At 38.0% G+C, this 22,959-nt stretch overlaps 1 protein-coding gene across 1 annotated transcript in view; it reads left to right on the top strand.

Annotated features, from left to right (window-relative positions):
• The window catches only part of COMMD10 (COMM domain containing 10), a 215,264-nt gene extending 193,337 nt beyond the window's left edge, over positions 1 to 21,927 (top strand). The window contains exons 6-7 of the mRNA XM_040622558.1: positions 20,611 to 20,670; positions 21,624 to 21,927. Of these exons, the coding sequence (XP_040478492.1) occupies positions 20,611 to 20,670; positions 21,624 to 21,662 (99 nt within the window). The 3' untranslated portion in view covers positions 21,663 to 21,927. The remainder of the gene's footprint in view (positions 1 to 20,610; positions 20,671 to 21,623) is intronic.
• Positions 21,928 to 22,959: the final 1,032 nt, after the last annotated feature.

The following is a 22,959-nucleotide window of genomic DNA, read 5'->3' as shown; positions in this document are numbered from 1 at the left end:
ATATTGTATACCAGTCATCTATGGAATAAAATATACGTCTAAATTCCCTATTCCATTAATCCGTGATTTTGAAGCAGCCCTATGTGACCTGTAATCAAAAAGTGGTGTTTGATAGATGCTCTTACCATCCTGTCATTTTTTCTCCCATCCAGAATAGGAAATGCCTTTGAAACCCTTGTTTATTTTCTAGCACTATAAAAAAATTGTGTAAAGTAATTTCAACTTCAAAATTATTGAGAACTTCTTAATAGGATATTTAAAGTTTTATTTTTATTAACTTGGCCTAGGTCACAAAACTCATTAATATTAATGACTTAGACTAGAGAGGCATTAAGGCTCTCTAATCATCAACAGATACAAAGCATTAAACCAAATTGTGTAGCTTTATTATGTTATGAGTCATTCCAGGCAGAGACCGCGTAGGACAAGCAAAAGGCGAACAATTTAGTTTTAATGTTTCTGATCCAAACCTTTGGTTTCTTACTTCTTTTTGTAGAGAAACTGGAGTTTTAGAACTGACAGACAAATTTTTTATGGATTTCATAGGAGTGTGTGACTCATTAAAATAAAACCCTTGGAACTAATCATTCAAAAAAGCATTTATTAGTAATAAACTTTAGAAAAGAGATTAAACTTGAGCCAATATTTTAAAAAATATCCGTTTTTAAATCATACTTGTATTCTCTTAAGAGTGTATGATATAAGACTTCACTAATGTTTGAAAAGTTATATAAAAATGAGCTGCTAAGTAATGTATTCTATGTCATCGGAAGATATGATCTAACAGCCTCTGGGCCTATCACCAGCACATCAGACAGTAATGAAGAGCGCCGGAAGTTTTCAACCATTGAAATGAGTAATAACTACACTGTATTCAGGACAGCTGATTTTACTTACCTCCCCTTGCATATAAACAACTGGGCCTTTTAAACTGTGAACATAACATAGAATATGGATAGTGATTGGGTCATTTTTTTGTCAATAGAATTACTAATTGGAGACATTTGTCTACCGTAGGTAGGGGTTGGCAAACTTTGTTCTCCGAAGGGCCAAACAGTAAATATTTCAAGCTTGCAGGCTATGTAACTCTGCTCTTGTAACACAAAAGCAGCCATAGCCAATATCTAAACAAGTGAGTGTAGCTGTGTTCCAATAAATCTTTATTTATAAAAACTGATGGCAAGCCAGATTTGGCCTGTGGACTAGAGTTTGTCAGCCCCCGGTCTCCATTCATTTGTTACTCTGCACTCATCCCTCTACTCAGCAGGGCTTAGCTTCTCCCCACTGAGCCACCAAAAATACTTGGGTCAGTGTCACTAACACTCTCTTGGTCTTGGAATCTGAAATAAAAACTTAGCAGTCCTTGTCTCAGTTCTTTGGAGCCAGTTCTTTGGAGCCTTTGACACTTGAATCACACTTTCCTTCTTAAAACTCTTTTCTTAGGGTCTATGATAACAGTTTTCTAGTTTTTTTTCTGGTTTCCTAGTCTTTATCCTACCTCTCAAGGCATTCTTCATTTTTTGGGGGGTTTGCAGAGTTCCACTTGTTTATACCATTCCTTGAATATTGGTATGCATTAGGGATCTGTTTAAAATTTATATCATTTCCAGAATAGGTAAATCTACAGGCACAGAAAGTAGATTGCCGGTTGCATAGGTCTGAAGTTAGGAAGGTGGGTGGATAATATCTATAGGGTATGGGGTTTCTTTTCGGGATGATAAAAATGCTTTAAAATTAATTCTGGTGATAGTTTTACAACTGTGAATATACTAAAAAACCAGTGAATTAATACACTTTAAATGGGCTAGTTGTGTGGTGTATTAATATCTCATAAAGCTGTTAAGATATTATTAGTCAATGGGGCACCTGGGTGGCTCAGTTGGTTAAGCATCCAACTTGACTCTTGGTTTCCACTCAGATTGTGATCTCAGGGTCGTGAGAGCAAGCCCCATGTTGGGCATATGTCAGACTCTGCCCTCGACAGGGAGTCTGCTGGAGATTCTCTCATGTGCTCTCTCTAAAATAAATAAATAAAATCTTTAAAAAAATTATTAATGATAAATTCTCCAATGTTCTTATTTTCTCTAGATTAAAAATAAAACCCATGTTCCACCCTTTCCTCAAATACCATAATTCCGAGCGAACTATCTGCCAGTATGATCTCTGTTGAGTTCATTGTAGTATGCCCCAGACACAATGGTGTGCACCATTAATATATATATTAATTACAGTATCTACATTTGCCTGTACCGGTATATCACTTTCAGACACGCTATTTTTACTGACTATGTAATGTTCCATTGAATGGTGATGAATTTCTTTGAAATTCATCTTCTTTTTATTTCTTAGGATGGATTTCTTAGAAGAGTATTACTGGGTCAAAAAGCATAAACCTTTTTTTGAAAAACTAATATGTACAAACAGGTACTATATTTTAAATGTAAAATGTAACCCTTATTCATGAACTCCAGATATACTCAGGATTATAGAGCAGTGCCAGCTCGTTAGAACCATTTCATTTTTGGAAAATGCAGTGTTAATTTCATGATTCCAAGAGGATTGTGCAAATTGTAATCAGGTAATTAGGTTAGCAGGGAACTAATGTGGATGGAAAAATGAGCTCAGTCTTCATCTGTCACCATTACAAGTTAAAAATTTGTAATGGAACAACATGATTACAAGATAACAATTTCTTCTAGACAGTTACTGCCTTAAAATTAATCCCATAATCAAATTAGTTATTGTCCCTGCCCGTCTTTAGGACTTCGGCTCCATTAAATGTTGAGAGTAGAATAGGGAATGTCTTACGATTGTATGATTGTATGATTGCAGGTTCGAAAGCAGTACATTCTCAGGTGTCCCTTACATGACGAATTCATTGCCCTCAGAACACGAAGCAACTGCTGAATTTACCCTGTTTTATTTCCCAGAAACAGAGCTTCCAATTAGCCAATAAGAAGTATAAATTATAACACAGTTGTGAAATTAATACTCATTTAGGTGCACATATTGGTCCTCTTTTCCTTGAAGACTGACAGGACAACACAAGATAGAAAAAATTTAAACCAATATATGTTTTTAATTACCTTTTTCTTAGCACTGCGAATTACATGAGGTCATTTAATTTAGTCTGCAAAATCCATGGTAGCTCTCGAAAGTCCATACACATCATCCAAATTTCTGTCTCTGAATACAATAAAGTGATTTTATGAACAAAGGAGAAACCCCAGTTTGGGCATTGAGCTCATAGTCTTTAAAAACCACGCACGGGAAACTTGAGTTCAATTTAGTCTCTAGTTTACCCAGAATCCCTCTGCTGGGTTACTAACACAGGTTTTGAGAAGTTAAGTCATGCAGCCATTTGCAGTCTGTAATGATAATGCTTCAGTAATCAGATAAGTACTTATAATTAGAATAAAGAGTAATTTCCAGAAAAAGATAGCATCACCTATAATATTTATTACAGAAAAAAGCTCCATTTTGTAGCTGTCAGTTCTCTTAACATAATTTCTCACTACATTTAAGGAGCTTCTTGTAATCATATTCAAAACCTCTTATCTTGCTGATTATATTCAGCAACCATAGCTAAATATTTCAGTACCAAAGCTGAAAATCATAATGACACACCAGCAGACACATAATAAATGACAGTTAATGAATACTGTAGGAGGTGTGTGTTGATTGGCTCCAAGTTTGTGATCTGCTCATGCGTAGCACATTGTAATTTTTAAGAGGACAGCAAATATGGTGACGGTACGTCTGCCAGACATACTGTTTTGTCTCTGCAAGAACAAGGTGATATTTTAGCCGGAATGAAAAGGGCATATACAAATAACGGGTTAAATGTCCTAGCAGCGGAAGTAGATAGGTCTGATGAAGCATTTTGTGACAATGTGTCATGCACGGTTTGACAATTTCTGTATTGAGTGAAGGTTTCTGGTCAAAAATGGTTGTTTGTTCTCTTGACAGCCCAAACTTGTGTTTTTAGCTAAATATGTGCAAAACCTCAAATCTTCTGATTTCACCAGCTTAGGCAGGGACCTTCAAGTGTGAAAAGCCATTTTTCAAGCTAAGTGGGAAATCAATAGATAAATGACTGTACTTGTAGTACACATATATTCCGAATAAACAAAACTTATGAGACCCCCAAGACTACTGTCATTAATTGGGCAAGTACTAGATAGTATGATTGGAAAATATTGTTGTAATTTAGACGAACTCCAATTATTCTGATACTCTATCATTACTCTCACTAAAAAAAACTTAAAGGCATATTTAAATTTAGCAACCACCTTTTCTTAAAATTGAGCTTAGTAAGGGGCATGTGGGTGGCTCAGTCCGCTGAGCGTCCGACTTGACTCCTGATTTCGGCTCAGGTCATGATCTCAAGGTCGTAAGATCAAGTCCTGCCTCAGGCTCCGCCCTGGGCGTGGAGCCTGCTTGAGATTCTCTCTCTCCCTGTCCTGCCCCTGCCACACACACCCCCTCCCCCCGCTCGCACACACATGTCCGTGCGCGCTGTCTCTCTCTCAAGAAAAGAAAAAATAAAAATTGAGCTCAATAAACATATGCTCCTAAGTACTCTGATCAGTACCATACTTGGCTATTGATTTGCAATAAAGAAGGCATAGCCCCTGCTCTTGAAGAGCCTACCATCTGCAGTGCAAAGGTGGGTCATTCCATCCCCTATGGTAGGGAAAGGCAGTAGTTGAGATACGCACAGGGGGCTGTTATGTCAACTGAATTTTGAGAATTAAAGGATCTAGTCAAGTGCACGTGTGTGCTCTGTGCACGTGCAAGAGCCGTTGGCAGCCCTGCTGAGAGACCACGGAAGAGCATGAACAAAGACCCAAAGGGCAGTGTGCAATGCACAGCGGTACCGCTGGTGCATACGGTGCATTGAGAGGATGCTAGAACTCGAGGCTGTAGGAGGAGTCAGGGGCCAGATTTTTGGAAGTCCTGAATGCTATGCTAATTATGAAATTTGCTTTTGCTGTGTATATGCTGCCTATATTCTTTATACGAGCATATTGTCACCCTATTTTTTTCAAAGATTTAAAGAAGAAAGCTATAATTTGGTTGATTTAAGCCCAGGAAAATGCCTTTTGTGGCTTGCCTTCCATCTGTTTGTTGACATTGTCCCTTGGTAGCTTTTATCAACTTGATATCAGCTCAGGTGTCCAGTTTGCCTACTCCCCTCCTCAAGCAACAGGGCCATCCGTGGCCGGGAGATGTTGGAGCCTGCTGGATTGGGCAGTTATTTTCAGGAAGAGCCTTTGGAATCACAGGGTTTGGTGGAGCGATCGAAATCAGCTCCATAGTCAGGTGCACGTGATTATTTCTCTCACTCTATCCCTCTGTGAGGTACGGTATTCGTTGAGCTGACATATTTTTGTTTGTTTGGAATTAGAACTTTAAACATGGAAGTGGTACCGTGTTAACTTCTGTGAAATACTCAGTGGTTGTTTTTTTTTTTTTTAATTAATTTAACTAAGACAAACAGATTAGCTTATTTTTTTTCTGTAAAGTTTTGAGGATCTGAAGACTTGAACTTCACATTATTTCTCCTTTACTTAAGACACGTTGGTGCCTCATCGGCCGTATTTATCAAAATATTTACCCTCAGCATCGCTTTTATGTATTTCTGTGTAGACTTAGAGAGGGGATATAAATGTGCAAATTCATGGAGAGAACTTTTTTTCTATAAATTAGCTTGATCTGCAGGTGAAAGCACGGTTTTATCTCAAGTGATCATAATAACGGTGAAGTGGAAAGAACAATGATTGGTCTCCCCATAATACACTTCCTGTTGGTTCATCTTTGTGGGACCAGCTGCCTCATCTTTTGAATAAAAGGGTTGAACTAGGTTATTGCCACAGCTCTTTCTTCCTGATGTTTTGCAGTTCTCTTCACGACCTCAGTGAAATTCACCAGTGTAATTTGCATGTGTAGGTTTGCCTTTCCACATCTTCAAGCCCCAGAATTGAAAAGGACCTTGGGAGGTCATGTAGTCAGGCTGCTTCAGAGAAAAGTGGAAATTTGCTTTCCCTCCACCTACGGTGCTTTTGCTCGCACCTTCTCAAGCTGGCACCCTCTGAATCAGAGCTGATTGTCACATCTGTTACCCCTTTGGTTGCCAGGATTGATTCCACTGATGTGACAGATGGGCAGAGGATCCCTTCCTCCCTCCTGTCCCATGTACCTTCTTCCAGTAGTCGGGCGCGAAGCTGTAAAGGGCAACCACCCTACCTAGAGAAGGACCTTTCTTTGGTCAAGGGTATACACCTTCCTGTTTGTCATTGTATTGGCACTCCGTAATGTTTCTTGAATGATGAAATACTATGGGCAACAAAAATGGCTAATGCTTGTATGTATCAATAGAATTTCATAGGTTTGTGGGTTTGTTTTTTTTTTTTCAGTCTGTGGTGAGAGCTTAAATTACATCCCTGGTTTTTTTGAGCTATAATAATAGTGACTAGAGATACGGGAGTATATTTACAATGACCTATTCCTGCATATAGTTAGAACATAATCTGTAGGTGTGTTTATTAAATAAATGGTGCCTAGTGATTTTTGTTTTATAAGCCCATGCAGCATTCAGTAGGGCTTGAAGTATTATTTACATATTATCTTTGCCCTTCATTTCTGTAACTGAAAAGGAGAAGACTTCCTCTTTAAGTACCTAGCAACGTATTTTTAGATTCAGTCAGAACATGAGATTAGTAGTTTTTCTTTTACTGGAATCCCTCACTCCTGATTTTCTGGTAGAAAAGCTAATTGTATCATTTCTAATTCCGATATCCAACTAGGCAGTGTAAATTTGGTTTAACTCTTCGCTCGTTGATATTTGTGTTATTTAGAGGCTGTTTTTGCTTGGATAATTTGTGCAGAGGCTAATGCATTTCTCTCTTGGAAAATGCGTATGTGTTCCTAATTCCTAACTAATGGGAAAGCAAAGGATATTTTTACTGTCAGCTTTCATCAAGTTAGACCTCTCTGAAGGCCGTACTAAATTTTATTTCCCTGGGAATTTTGCTGATGGGTATATGCAACATTATGCAGGTGCTTGTAGACAGGACTACAAATGAAAAAAAGGAATGGGTGAACAAATACATCTTTCTTGTCTTTTCAGAAGTTGGCAGGATTTTAATCTCGCACTCTCATTTTCACTTTGCAGTGTGTTCAGAGAAGATGCAGAAAGTCTCACGTTGGGTTTTAATGCAGGAGACCAGCTTAGGCAATATAAGTAATGAATTTCCTAAATGGGTTCTCGGTTGTAATCTTATATGTAGAAAGCAGGGGAAAGAGAGTAAATCTTCTAGTCTCTGTATGTTTGCCTAACAATATTAGTGACTTTAATGTGTTTTACCGGAAAATGGAAGATTGAAGACAAATTTAAAAATAAGCTACCCAGTTTTATTGCCTATATACCAACTCACTAAATTATTTTGATCCATGTAATAAATGCCCGCCATACATTTCCACGTACCATGCAGCGGTCGGTGCTCTTAACTTAATTTCCCTGAACATGATTTGTGGGCCTGGTGGTACTTGTCATTTTTGGAACACTCACCTATCCTAGATGCTGGAGTTCCATAGGGTTCAGCCCCAGGCTTCCCTCTCTTCTCATACTGCATTTTTCCTGGGAAATCTCATCCACTCTTGTAGTTTTTTGGTTTTTTTTTTAAGTTTTATTTATTTGAGAGAGAGACGGAGAGAGAGCACAAGCACGGGGAGGGACAAAGGGAGAGAATCCTCAAGCAGACTCCCTGCTAAGCATGGAGCCCCACATGGGGCTCGATCCCAGGACCCTGAGATCATGACCTGAGCCAAAATTGAGCCGGCCGCTTAACCGACTATAGCACCCAGGAACCCCAAGAGAGAGAATCTTAAGCAGGCTCTGTGCTCGAGATTCATTTATTTATTTAACAAATAACTTCCTATTTATTTATTTAATAAATATTTATTTAGAGAAAGAGCATGAGCGGGGATGGGAAGGGGCAGAGGGAGCGTTTCCTCAAGCCGACTCCCCTCTGAGTGCAGAGCCCAACGAGGGACTTGATCCCACAACCCTGAGATCATGACCTGAGCTGAAATCAAGAGCCGGAGGCTTAACCGACTGAGCTACCCAGGTGCCCCACACTCTTGCTGTTTTAAAGGGAAATCGCATATAATCAAGCTCATTGCATCTGAAACTGCCTCTTTGAGTCTCTCCTTCAAATCTTCTCTAGTTTCCTTATCTCTGCTGCCTCCATCCAGTTTCTCTTGCCAGAAAGCTGAGAGTCATTTTGACGTCTTTTATTCCTTCATACACACACCCTCACTAAAATCTGTCACCTCTAAACCATATCTCAAGTTTTTCTACTTGTATCACTATTGCCATCACGTTAGGTCAAATCACCACCTGGCCTGAACTAATGCAGTAGCGTCCTAACTGGTCTCTGCACATCTAGTTGGGCCACCTCCATTTACAAATAAAAGCCAAGGGCAGTTGTTAATATGTAGATATAATTGTATCATTCTTATACTTAAACCTCCCTCATGGCTTTCCATTGTTCTTAGAAGAAAGATCTTCTCTTCTGTCCATCCCAGAAGATGGGTTCTCTCTGAGTTTGCTAGGGCCGCCATGACAAAGTACGTCGACAGACTTGGGTCGCTTAAATAACAGAAATTTATTTACTCACAGTCTGGAGGCTAGAAGTTTGAGATCAAGGAGTCAGCAGGATTGGTTTCGTCCAAGGCCTCTGTCTTTGGCTTGTAGATGGCCGTATTCCTCATGTCTTCCTTCTGTGTGTGTCTGGGTCCTAATCTCCTCTTCTTACAAGGACACCTGTCATGTTGGACTCAGGCCCACCCACAAGACCTCATTTTACCTTAATTACCTCTTTAAGATCCTAACGCTGTGTACAGTTACATTTTGAGGTCGTGGGGGTTAGAATTTCAATGTGAATTTGGGGGAGACACAACTCGGCCCACAACAGAGCCTAAACTGGTGGTTGAGGGAGGAGTAAGCATGTATAAAATGCTCCACTCTGAGTAACATCTCTATGTTCCTTATGGTCTTGCTTCCACTATCATCTTTTCATCAAAATCTTAACTGCTATTAGGTCAACATATTGCCTTAAGTAGCTGTAGAAAAGATACTAGAAACATTGGTGTACAAATGTCTGTTTCAGTCCCTCTCACCATTTCTTTTGGGTATATATTCAGGAGTGGAATTGCTGGTCATAGGGTAATTCTTTGTTTAACTTTTTCAGGAATTCCAGGCTATTTTCCACAGCTGCTGCACCATTTTGCATTTCTACTAGCAATGCATACAGATTCCAATTTCCCTGCATCCTCACCAACACTTGGGTTTTCTCCTCCCCGAGCCCCCCAAATTATGTCCTTCTTGCTAAGTGTGAAGAGGTATCTCGTTGCAGTTAAGATTTGTGTTTCCCTAATGACTGATGATGTTGAGTATGTTTCCATGTGCTTACTTAACCATTTGTATATCTTTTTTGTTCCATCCTTTGCCTTTTTTTTTAATTGGGCTTATTTTTTTGTTGTTGAATTATAGGAGTTCTTCATATATTCTGGGGTATTATACTCTTATTACATAATGATTTGTAAGTATTTTCTCCTATTCTATGGGTTGTCTTTTTTCCTCCCTCACTTCTTTTAAATCTTAACTCAGATGTCACCATCTCAGTGAGACCTTTCCTGACCACCTACCAATGAATCTCCGCCTACCCACCTCCAGACACATAACCCCTTTCCCTGCTTTATTTTTCTTCCTAGCTCTGAACACCAACAGACATTCCCACATGTATGTATGTGGATTGTTATTGTTGGTGGTGTTATTGTTAGGAAACTTGTTTGTTGTCTGCTTTTATTAACTAGAAGGAAGGGCATTTTTGTCTGTCACTCATTAAGTATATGTAGTGTCTAGACCAGGCCTTGTAAGCATTTAATCCGTATTTATTGAATAAAAATGAATGAATGAATTTAACACCTAGCAGTGCCATCCTTTTTTGTTTTTGTTTTTTCTTTTCTTTCTTTTTTTTTTTAAAGATTTTATTTATTTATTCAACAGAGATAGAGACAGCCAGCGAGAGAGGGAACACAAGCAGGGGGAGTGGGAGAGGAAGAAGCAGGCTCATAGCAGAGGAGCCTGATGTGGGGCTCGATCCCATAACCCCGGGATCACGCCCTGCGCCGAAGGCAGACGCTTAACCGCTGTGCCACCCAGGCGCCCCTGTTTTTGTTTTTTCTTAAATTAGGGAAATATGGCACAAATACAGGGAAGGAGCACAGTGATTTGTAAAAGAGCACCTTTGGCCTCCCCACGATCAAGAAATATATACAGTATTGTCATTACATCAGAAGCCTCCCTTATGCCTCCTCCCAGTTACTTCCTCCTCTGTCTGGTCACCCAGAGGTGATCACTATTCCAATACTTCTGGTAATATCTTTGTTACTTTCTAACTTTATAGTTGTACCACATAAGCATTTGTTTCTAAAACCTTTTTTACTGTCGTTTTTTTAAATCCCCATATAAATGAAACCAATCAGTATGTGTCTTCTGTGCCTTTCTCTGACATTTAGATATTTGTCATGCATGATGTCATGCATGATGTCATATGTAGCTGTAGTTTATTTTCATGTCTGTATAATGTTCCATTGCATTGCTGTACTGCAGTTTATATATTCTTCCGTTGAAAGGAATTCTGCTTACTTCCATTTTTTGGTTCTTTTGAATATTGATGCTCTCAATATTCTTGTACCTGTCTCGTGGTGTCCAAATGTGTACATTTCAATTGAACATAATACTAATACTTAGGAGTGAATTTTGGGGTCATAGGGTATGCATATATTCAGCTTTAGGGAATAATACCAGACAAGTTTTCAGAGTAGTTCCACAGATTTTCATGTGTATGCAGTATGGCTGCTAATATATTTTCATATGGTTTTGGCTGTTTGGACATCTTTTGTGAAGTGACTGTTCAAGTCTCTTGTTTGTTTGTTTGTTTGTTTTTTAAAATCAGAGCAAGGCTGTCAAACCAGGGCACTCTCGAGCAACCCTCTCTGCTGGGGAAACTACCAGGAAACCTACCAAGAGTAGGGCTGTCAGTAAGTTTTAGGTTCTTTCCCACTTGTATCCACCAGAGGCAGGCTTCGGGATCAGCACATTCGCTGGAGTCCCTTTTAACAATCTCATCTGGCATCGTGACAGCCTCCTGAGAGTTTGCTCCTTCACGCCAGCCAGACACTACCACCCACTTGGCTTTCTTTTTGTCTTTCGTGAAGTATAATTGACACAACATGGTATTCGTTTTAGGTGTACAACGCAACGGTTGTGTATATGTTCTTGTCCGTCTTTCAACTGAGTTTTGCCTCTTTTCTATTGATTTGTAGGCATTTTTGTAGATTCTGATATGAGTCTTCTGTGGCTTTCCTTTTAGTCTTTTAATGACGTGACTTGATGAATGGAAGTTCTGGATTTTAATATATTCTCACTTATCAGTCATTTTCTTTATGGTTTAATTTATTTACTAGCAGCTTCTTTGCCAACTGAAGATTATATAGTTAGCGTATTTTCATGTCATTTTAAAGGAGTCTTAAATACCCCAGGGTTATGGAGAAATTCATGTATATTTTCTTTTAGCTTTTTCATTTTATCTTATCCATTTAGAACTACACTCCCATCTGGAAGGAGATGAATAAAAACTGGCAGGAAAGTGTGGGATATTTGGGAGATAGTGAGTACGACAGTTTGGTAGGAGTACAGAGATTTTTTTTTTGGCGTGGGGAGTCTTGTGGGAAATAAAACCTTTTAAGTTAGATTAGGGAAGATTGTGTAGCACTAAGAAAAATATTATTCTGCTCTGTTCTCACATGAGCAAGTGTCATTTATAGTAGCATCCAAAGCATGTTGGGTACAAGCACTTTTGTCTCAAAAAAAGGGAGCAGGCAGTAGTGTGGATACCTCAGCACACATCACCCACCCTCTTTATCCCCAACCAAGCAATAACAGCAAAGCAAAGTAACACCAAAAAAGTCTCTTACTTACTGACTTCCCTTTGAATGTTTAAAAAACTCCTCATGTGTGTGGGAGAGTGTGTACAATAGTCTCTTGACCTAATTGGGTGTCATTAAATTACCCCCCTTTTTTTCCTAGTCACATTTACCTATTGAGAGTTATCTGTATTTTATCTCACAGGAAAAGAACAGTTCTGGATAGCCCTTAATTTCCAGCTCTGACTCTTCTAGTTCATTGTCCGTTGCTCCACGGTTGTTTTCCTTAGGTGGCTTTTTTACCACGGTGTGCCTCCATGTGCTCATCCGTTGAAGAGGACTATGTTACGGCATGCCTACCACCTTGGACTGGTGTAAAATTAATGTGACGGATTGTAGGTGATACCAGCGTCAGGTAATGTAGGTGATTACCAGTGGCAGGACTTTTAGACTACATGTAATCATATGAGCCTGTTCTTTATTTTTTACTTTTTTAATCGAGTAATGCTTTCTTTCTTTTTTTTAATTTGAATTTTAGTTAACATACAGTGCAATATTCGTTCCCGGAGTAGGATTCAGTGGCTCATCACTCACATATCACACCCATTGATCATCACGACAAGTGCCCTCCTTAATGCCCATCCCCTATCTAGCCCATCCCCTACCCACTTCCCTCTGTCTACCCTCGGTTTATTCTCTGTCGTCATGAGTCTCTTATAGCTCTCTCCTTTTCTTTTCCCCCTTCCCATATAGTTCATCTGTTTTCTTTCTTAAATTCTGCATGTGAGTGAAATCATATGGTATCTTTCTCTGACTGACTTATTTTGCTCAGTGTAATACCCTCTAGTTCCATCCACGTCATTGCAAATGGCAAGATTTCATTCTTTCTGATGGCTGAGTAATATTCCATTGTATGTATATATACCACATCTTCTTAATCCATTCATCTGTTGATGGACATTTGGGCTCTCTCCATAGTTTGTGAGCCTATTTTTTATCGATGTGTGAAAAACAACTGTAATGCTTTTTATTTAAAAGCACACTTATGGAATTTCATGTTGTCTGCATTTACAGGAAGAAGGAATGATATAAACACACATAACCCGACAATTTTTGTGAGACCCATTTGGTCTATCTCTAAGAAGAATTTTCCTAGGAGTTATCCATTACAGCTAAAGCCCTAGAGTGAATTTTCTTTTTTTTTTTTTTTCCTTTTTCTTAAAGTATAGTTGATGTACAGTATTATATTACAGGTAACCCTTGGACAGTATGGATTTGAACCAGGCAGGTCCACTTACACATGGATTTTTTTTCCCATTAATACAGTACAGCATTGTAAATGTATTTTCTCTTCCTTATGATTTTCTTAATAACATTTTCTTTTTTGTAGCTTACTTTATGATAAGTATATACAGTATATAAAGTAAAAATATATATGTAATTCATGTAACTTACAAAATATGTATTAATTGACTGTTTGTTGTCAGTAAGTCTTCTGGTCAACAATGGGCTATTAGTAGTTAAATTTGGGCAGAGTTAAATTTTGTTACATGTGGATTTTTGACTATATGGGGGGTCAGCACCCCTAAACCTCACATTGTTTAAGGGTCAACTTTAGCTTCAGATGTACAAGTGATTCAACATTTGTGTGCATTACAAAGTGATCTCCATGATAAATCTAGCCATCTGTCACCAGACATGATCTGTTACATATTATTAACTATATTCCCTACACTGTACATAGTATCCCTATGTCTTATTTATTTTATAAATGGAAGTTTATACCTTTTAATCCTTTGTCCCTGTTTCACTTATCCCCTCACCCCTCTCCCCTCTGGCAGCCACCAGATTGTTCCCTGTATCTGTGAGTCTGTTTCTGTTTTGTTTTGTTTGTTCATTTGTTTTGTTTTCTATATTCCACTCGTAAGTGAAAATATACAGTATTGTGTTTGACTCATTTCACTTAGCATAATACCCTTTATGTACATTCATGTTGTCAGGAATGGCATGATTTCATTTATCTGTATGATTATTATTCCATTGTGTTTATATATATTATATCTTCTCTATCCATTCATCTATGGATGGACATTTAGGTTGCTTCCATATCGTGGCTGTTATAAATAATGCTGCAGTGAACATAGGTGTGCACATATCTCTTCAGATTGGCGATTTGTTGGTTGCTTTTGTTTTTTGGTTTTGTTTTGTTTTTTCATAAACACCCAGAGATGGAATTGCTGAACCATATGGTAGGCCAATGTTAATTTTTTGAAGAACCTTCATACTGTTTTCCATAGTGACTGCACCTATTTACATTTCCACCAACAGTGCAGGAGAGTTCCCTCTTCTCCCCATTCTTGCCAACACTTGTTATTTCTTGTCTTTTTGTTAACAGCCACTCTGACAAGTCATCAGATGATACCTCACTGTGGTTTGGTTTTGCATTTCCCTGATGATTAGTGATGTTGAGCGTCTTTTCACGTGTCTGTCTGTTGGCCGTCTGTAAGTCTTCTATGAAGAAATGTCCGTTCAGTTCCTCTGCCCGTTTTCTGATCGTATTGTTTGGGGTTTTTTCCTATTGAGTTGTGTGAGTTTTTTATATATTTTGGTAATTAACCCATTATCAGTTAAATCATTTACAAATATCTTCTTTCATTCAGTAGTTTGCTTTTTTGTTTTGTTGATGGTTTTCTTTACCATATGAAAGCTTTTTAGTTTGATCTAGTCCCATTTGTTTACTTTTGCTTTTATTGCCCTTTCCTGGGGAGACAGATCCAGAACAGTCTTGTTCAGACTGATATCCAAGAGCTTATTGCCTGTGTTTTCTTCCAGTAGTTTTATTTATGGTTTCTGGTCTTAAACCTAAGTCTTTAATCTATTTTGAGTTTATGTTTGTATATGGTGAAAGAAAGTGGTCCAGTTTTATTCTTTCACATGTAGCTGTCCAGCTACATTTATTGAAGAGACTGTGTTTTTCCCATTGTATGTACTTGACTCCTTTTTTGAAGATTGACTGTATAAGCATAGTTTATTTCTGGCCTCTCTGTTCTGTTCTGTTGATCTGTGTGGGGTGTGTGTGTGTGTACACCAGTACCATACTGTTTTGATTACTACAGCTTTGTATCTGGGATTGTGATACCTCTAGTTTTATTCTTTTTCAAGATTGCTTTAAGTTATTCAGGGTTTTTTTTTGATTCCATACAAACTTTAGGATTATTTGTTCTATTTCTGTGAAAGATGCCATTTGTTTTTTGATAAGGATTGCATTGAATCTGTAGACTACTTTGGGTGGTAGTAACATTTTAACAATAATATTTCTTCCAGTCCATGAGCACAGAATATTTTTACATTTGTGTCATCTCCAATTTCTTTCATCAGTGTCTTACAGTTTTTAGAGTACAGGTGTTTTACCTCCTTGGTTAAATTTATTCCTAGGTATTTTATTCTTTTTGATGCAATTGCAAGTAATACCATTTTTTAAATTTCTCTTTCTGATATTCTGTTGTAATTGTATAGAGATGCCACAGATTTATGTATCTTAATTTTTTATCTTTCAGTTTTACTGAATTTATTAGTTCTAATAGTTTTTTGGTGGAGTCTTTAAGGTTCTCTATATTTAGTATCATGTCATCTGCACACAGTGACAGTTTTATGTCTTCTTTTCTAATTTGGATGCCTTTTCTTTTTCTTGTCCAATTACTATGGCTGGGACTTCCAATACAATGTTGAATAAAAAGTGGCGAGGGGGCGCCTGGGTGGCACAGCGGTTAAGAAGTGGCGAGAATGGCATCCTTGTCTTCTTACTGACCTTAGAGGAAAGCTGTCAGCTTTCAACCACTGAGTATGATGTTAGTTGTGGGTCTGTCATAGGTGCATTCCTTCTATATCCACTCTCTTGAGAGTTTCTATCATAACCGTATGTTGAATTTTATCAAACACATCTTCTGCATCTATTGAGATGATCACATGATTTTTATCCTTTTTGTTAGCATGGTGAATCACGTTGATTAATTTGTGGATGTTGAACTATCTTTGCATTCTTGGAATAAGTTCTGATTATGGTATATGATCCTTTTAATGTATGGTTGAGTTCAGTTTGCTCATATTTTGTTGAGGATTTTTGCATCAATGTCCTAAAGGATATTGGCCTGTGATTTTCTTTTTTTATGGTTGCTTTGTCTGGTTTTAGTATCTGGGTAATGCTGGCCTCATAGGATGAGTCCGGAAGCATTCCTTCTTCTTCAGTCTTTTGGAATAGTTTGAGAAGGTTACGTATCAAGTCTAGTTTAAATGTTTGATAGAATTCATCTGTGAGGCTGGTCTAGGACTTTCATTTGGTGGGAGGTTTTTTTTTTTTTATTACTGATAGAATTTTATTACTAGTTATCAGTCTGTTCAGATTTTCTATTTCTTCTGGACTCAGTTGTGGAAGATTGTAGGTTTCTAGGAATTTATTCATTTCTTTTAGGTTATCCCATTTGTTGGCATGTAATTGTTCGTAGTACTGTCTTATGATCCTTTGTATTTCTGTGGTATTGGTTGTAATTTTTCCTCTTTCATTTCTGATTTTATTGATTTGGGCCCTCTCTTTTTTTCTTGATAAGTCTGGCTAAAGGTTTAGCAATTTTGTTTATCTTTTCAAAGAACTAGATCTTAGTTTCATTGATTTTTTTTTTTTTGTCTCTATTTCACTTATTTCCACTCTGACCTTTATTATTTTTTTCCTTCTACTAACTTTGGGTTTTATGTGTTCTTTGTCTCGTTCCTTTAGGTGTAAGGTTAGATTGTTTGAGATTTTTTTCTTGTTTCTTGAGGTGGGTCAGTATTGCCATAAACTTCCCTCTTAGAAGTATTTTTGCTTTGTCCCATAGCTTTCAAACTGTTGTGTTCCCATTGTTATTTGTCTCAAGGTATTTTTTTTTATTTATTCTTTCTCTGTTGTCCCATTGTTTATTTGTTAGCATGTTGCTTAGCCTCCACATGTTTGTGGTTTTTCCAGCTTTCTTCTTATGATTGACTTTATTTTCATACCATTAGTGTAGCAAAAGATGCTTGATATGATTTCAGTCTTTTTAAATTTATTAAGACTTGTTTTGTGACCTAACATGTAACCTTTCCTGCAGCATGTTCATGTGCACTTGAGAAGAATATGTATTCTGCTTTTGGATAGAATGTTCTGTATATGTTAAGTCGATCTGGTCTAATGTGTCATTTAAGGCCAGTGTTTCCTCATCGATTTTCTGTCTGGATGATCTATCCATTGAAGTAAGTGGGGTGGTAAAGTCCCCTACTATTATTGTATTACTGTCATTTTCTTCCTTTATGTCTGACTTTACTTTTTTTTCTTCTTCACCAAATCTACTGAATGTTACTCATGAGTTATCTTGGATAATAGCAGGTATCCATTGATATTCCTGTTAAACACAAAAGCAGTGAAAAGCCCTCCCAGAAATAATTTTTAGTGCTTAACTGGTCATTATATTCCTTTGGAAGACCGTATAAGCTCCCTGTTAGAATTACCATTTAAAAAAAAAAATCTTTCAACTTAAAATACAGTTTGCCTTGTATGAAAATATTGTTTGTATTTGATTACTAGAAGAATGGGGATGTAATTAATGTTCTCATAAACTTTTTTCCTAAATATTTGACTGTAAAAAGTGAAGTACAGTATTATCTAAAATGTGTATATATACACATGTATATAAAAAATACATACATGTATTAGTTTGTTTCACCAAGCGATTAGAGGTATGTAGTTCAAGTTTAAAATACTTTTGGTATATGACTGACAAAATAACAGTGCATTTTGATTACTTGCAACTATAGTTTTATGTCACAAGATATTTCTCTTCTTATTTAGTATGACATAATAGGCTACAGTTTATTATCCAGACTATCTTTCTGGCTCTTTGGGGGGAAAAAACAGGACCAAATAGTCAAGTCTCATTATCTATCGACAGTGATAGACATGGATAGCACATGGATAATTAAACCCGTTGTCAAATATAGCCTATAAAACTACTGTAGCCAGGATTTTCTACATCTTCCTCCTGAAAGTTTGTTGTTAGAGTTGAGACTGATAACTGAGATGGCACTGGTTTGAATTTCATTTCTATTTTCTCTTCTTGCCTTAACAAAAATACTAATGAACCATGAGTTGAGTCAGAGGCCCAGAGCTAGACAATCCAAGCCCAAGCACCCCTGAAATACTAATAATTGGACTCTCATTAAACTTAATGCACTTCCTATATCTTTGTTTGGTCTAGACTCCCACTGATTTTTGTCCAGACATGAAACGGAAGAGAAGTTGTTTGAAAACATGCTTCCTTAGTGAACAGAACCTTCCATACATTTTCTAAAGAGTAAACAATGAAGCTAGAGAGTTAATTGTGGTTTGATAAAGCAGATTTGTGACTTTCTAGTTAAATTCTCAAAAAAAGCTCGGACTGTGTTTTCCTCCTAAAAATGTCACGGTCCAAGGAAAAATTTTGATAACACTCAGTCCTAATATTTGCAGGACCTAGAGCAGGAGTAAAAATGGAGGCCTTGGGCCATGTATCTAAATTTAAAGTCATAAACAAAGTTATCAAACTACTAAGTAAATGCAATGTGTACTCCTTTCTTGGTAATATACCTTCAGTATTGTCCTGGGAGGTGAGATTTAGACTTAGAATTCTAAAACTGCCCCGGGCCACCCCTTGAATAAACATAGATTCTCAAATTCTAAGGATAACCTCTGTGCACATCGATAACGGAACACTTAAAGCCACTCCTGTATTCTCCCATATTCTCATGGTCTTTCCTAAGTCACGGCAGGTTGAATGGGAAAAGATAATGATAATAGCTATTAGTGATTATACCTGCCAGACATTGGCATAAGTTCTTTGCATATTTTATCTCGTGTATCAGCATTTTCCCTTCTTGGGGCTAAGTATTTCAGTAAAGCAAGACACTAAACCTATATATGTATCTCTCCCTATATATCCATGTATACGTACACACTCAGGTGCGCATGTGCACGCAATGTTATTTTAGCTGTTGTTATTTTAAGAAGTATGTTTTCAAAGTCACCTTCCTTCCCTTTCCTTAGTGAGACCTTTTAGAAGACACTACCTTGAAACAAAGCAAAATCCAGGAACCAAGAACCCAGCTTGGGTTTGACCTCTGGGTGTACGTACAGCAAATCAGTTGTTCACAAACTGATTCAGTCTTCAGTCCCTCCTAACGTTTGGATTGGTGGGAAAGTAATGAACTTGCCTTTCTTTTCCATAGGGTAAACTGAGGCCTCTCTTCTCTTTAACTGCTGGAAGGAAATACAGCACTGCTAGATAATGCTGATTTCAACCTTTGGAGGTTCAGTGATGTGTGTCAATTAGCCTACTACTTTTTTATCCTTCCTAAAGGATGAGTCTTTAAAGCAGATATACTTCTTGATTCATTTTAAAGCTTAACTACTTAAGTGGGTGTTACAAGGGCAAAGAAAAAGTGTGGAATTTAATCCTCTGTGCCTTGGCTTCTTGAAAAGGGATGTGCTGTGTCTGAGCATAGCCCCATTGACTCTCCTGGAGTTAGCCGGAGATCCTTTGTTTTGAAAATGTTGGCTTTGTAAGTAGAAATGGAAACCATTAAAACAGATAAAACAAAGACAAAAGTAGCCATAGAAACAGAAGTAGAATTAAGAGGATGTTGGAAATGACCACAAGCAATTCATGTCTGTTTTCAACCTTTGTCCTTTTCTTGAGTTCATGGTGCCCATTTGCTGTGCCGTGAGCACGATAGTGTGGTCAGAGCAGGAAGCCCATTCTTGGCATTCTCTCCTCACTCACTTTCATATGCCAGAGATACTCGAATCAAACAGGCATGTTGGACCAATCTTCAGAAACTACTCTACATGTTCCCCCAGTTTACACAGTCACCCCAGAGCAGGTCGGGGTGGGCCAGATTCCCGTTACACTCTGCTGCACCATCGTGCAGACGTGCCCGGTGTCCCTCAGCACCCACAGCTCCCGCGAAGGTTCCCCTGTCACACCTGAGGCGGAGGGAAGGAGCGTGGCTAAGTCTCCGCTTTGAAGCTGTCATGTTAATTGTGAACTTTTGCTGAGTCTGTACATTAGGAAAGGTAACAATCTCAGCATGTTAAGATCATAACTGCTAGATGAGTGCTTGGAGGCAGCAGCTGTGCTGACGGGAGGCATTAATGGCTGGATGAGTTCAGTCACACATGCCGCCTCCAGTGTCTTTGCGTAATGGTATTTGCTAGATTCCAAATGGACTGCTGAGAAAGATGAAATACAATCTCGTATATTATCTCTATCTTGGAAGAAAAAAAAGATAATGAAATTGTTCTCTCGCTGGCTTCTATTTTATTAACCTTTGCGGAGGCAACTTAAAGAACAGATGTCCCTATAGAGTTGAAACCTTTTGCTAAAGTGGAGCGTCATTAAGCGTGGCTGTGAGTTCTAGAAACAGTGGGGTTGAGTGAGGCAGGTAAGTATTTTTTTAAAACCACTCAGAGAATAATAGGGCATATTCTGGGGCTAGCCAGAGAGAGAAAACTTCAGTGAACATTGTATACAACTAAATTCATTCTTCTTTTCTTTTTCTTCCTTACAGAGCGTGGAGAAAGTTCTTGTGGAATTCAGTCACAAGGAGTTGTTTGATTTCTATAACAAGGTCTATATTTTTAAAATAATTTCTGCTATGTGGGGTTTTACATAATGTTGCCTTCTTTTTATGAATTCTTATTTTTAAATGACCTATTATGGAGCTAAGTTCTTTAAACATCCCTTGTAAACACCGTATGTTTCTCGGCAGGAAGCAATGCTGAGATGAAGAGAATCTGACAAACTAAATCAGGAAGAAAGTGGAAATGGTTTTAATTAAAGCAATAGGATTGTTACTTTATTTTTTTTTTAAGATTTTATTTATTTGTTTGAGAGAGAGAAAGAGGGAGAGAGCACAGAGGAGAGTGAGAGGGAGAAGCAGACTCCCCGCTGAGCAGAGAGCTGACGTGGGGCTCCATCCCAGGACCCTGAGATCATGACCTGAGCCAAAGGCAGCCGCTTCACCAACTGAGCCGCCCAGGTGCCCCAGGATTGTTACTTTAAAGCAAAGCATTCTGTAATAAACTATGTAGTACCTAGCCACACTGGCACTTTAATATTAACATTAAATATTTTAATTTCTGGGCCCAAGAGGAAAGGGAGGTGCCAGGCCCGTAAAGATTTATCTTTGAGTGTATGTCATGTTTCTTTCCAAATCCTGACTTTGTGAGCCAGGAAGATGCACTCCTGCCTCCCCATACACACTTCAAAAATCTTGTGCAGTGATCATTTAAATTAAAACAGCTGAGTGTACTTAAAACAGTAGAATTTAGAAATCCTCCTTGACACATTGGAAAACTTAGATCGTAGCCATGAATTCTAATATCTTCATCTGAAAAGAAAACTTTCCTACATGGTGAATCTGTTGGCTGTGTGAATGGATTTTAATATGCATGATGCCTGCTGCTGGCCCCTCCCCTCCCCTCCCTTCCCTTCCCCTCCCCTCCGCAAGTTTCAGAGCAGCCTTTCATATGCATTTCTCGCCCCTCAGCCGCTTTTCTCTTGTTTTGTCTTTATAACTAGCTGGAGACCATACAGGCGCAGCTGGATTCCCTCACGTGAGGTTCCTGAAGACTGGCTTCCCCATCACACTCCCGCCTCCTCCTCATTCTGCACCGGAAGATGGGCGGCCAGGTTATGCTTTCGGAAGGATTCAGTAGCTTTCTTCTTGTAAACAACAGGGCTTACCGCTTCTTAGAAAATAACAGCCAAGGGAGATCACTGTTTCCAGAGCTCCTAATACCCATTCTCTGCTTCTGTGAGCCAAGAGCAAACAATTGTTAAGAATGCTTTCGCTTGAAAGGAAACAGTAAATACCATATTGTTATTACTGTCTTGTTTCTGCTTTATTGCCTGATCTGTTCATTTTTTACATATTTGATGACACCTTTATGCATCAAGGAGGGTCCATGGATACGAGGGATAATGTGTACTTTAGAATACAGAACTCCAGTAATTATCTGATTAAAGCAAGAAAGCAACCAAATGCAATCAGATACTTTATTTTTCCTTGACTCTAATGATGTTTTGCTTGGGAAATAACATAGGAAAGAAATTTAGAAGAGAGCTGGTAGTAGTGTATCAGTTAATTCCAGTGTGAGCCTCCCTGAGCACTTTAATTTTTTTGTCTGAGTGTAATGATCTAATAATAGTCCAGGTTTCTGTATGTTTTTCTTTGTACTGCAAATTAATAATGATTCACTTCATAGTAAGGGAGAGATTCAGGTCATAAATAAAAATAATTGTCATAAGTGCTAAGTAGTTATCCTTAAAACTTCAAAACCAGATACTATCTTTTACATTTTCTGTCTATAAATATGTTCATTAATGTTAGTCAATAAAATTTTTATGTTTCAGAATTAGGTGAACTGAAGTACACAGTATTTTATGCTGTGACTGTATATAAACGTGAGTATGGTTGCCTATAAAAAAATACTACCAGTTGGATTTTTTATGAATAAAGTATTTGTTCTCTGTTGTTTCCATAGAGAGAGACAGAGCAGGTGAGAGTGGGGAGCTGGGAGGGGAGAAATTGAGGGAGTCATAGACATTGATTTGAGTCCAACGCGACTTTCTTCATATGAAGGAATTTGGTCTCAGAAATGTCCTGTGGTTAAACAAACAGCCATTGAAATGAGATCACCTTCCTTCTCGGAGGTATCTGCCTTGAAGGTCTCTCAAGTAAATGTTCACTATATGGAATTTATGCCCTTATTTGTATGTGTGCTCTATGTTGTTGCTTTGAACGATTGGGAGTTTGGATGGTTTCAGAAAGTGATGTTATAGTTGCTCTCCATAGTTGATTAATTTGAAATGTTTTGTTAAACTTCCATTGATAAGATATCTGGAAGACGCCTTT

The sequence above is a fragment of the Ursus maritimus genome, unplaced genomic scaffold, assembly GCF_017311325.1.
Source record: "Ursus maritimus isolate PB19 unplaced genomic scaffold, ASM1731132v1 scaffold_5, whole genome shotgun sequence".
In the NCBI taxonomy this organism is placed as follows: domain Eukaryota; kingdom Metazoa; phylum Chordata; class Mammalia; order Carnivora; family Ursidae; genus Ursus; species Ursus maritimus.
Note: the sequence above shows the minus strand (reverse complement) of the source record. Positions and strands in the feature narration are given on the sequence as shown.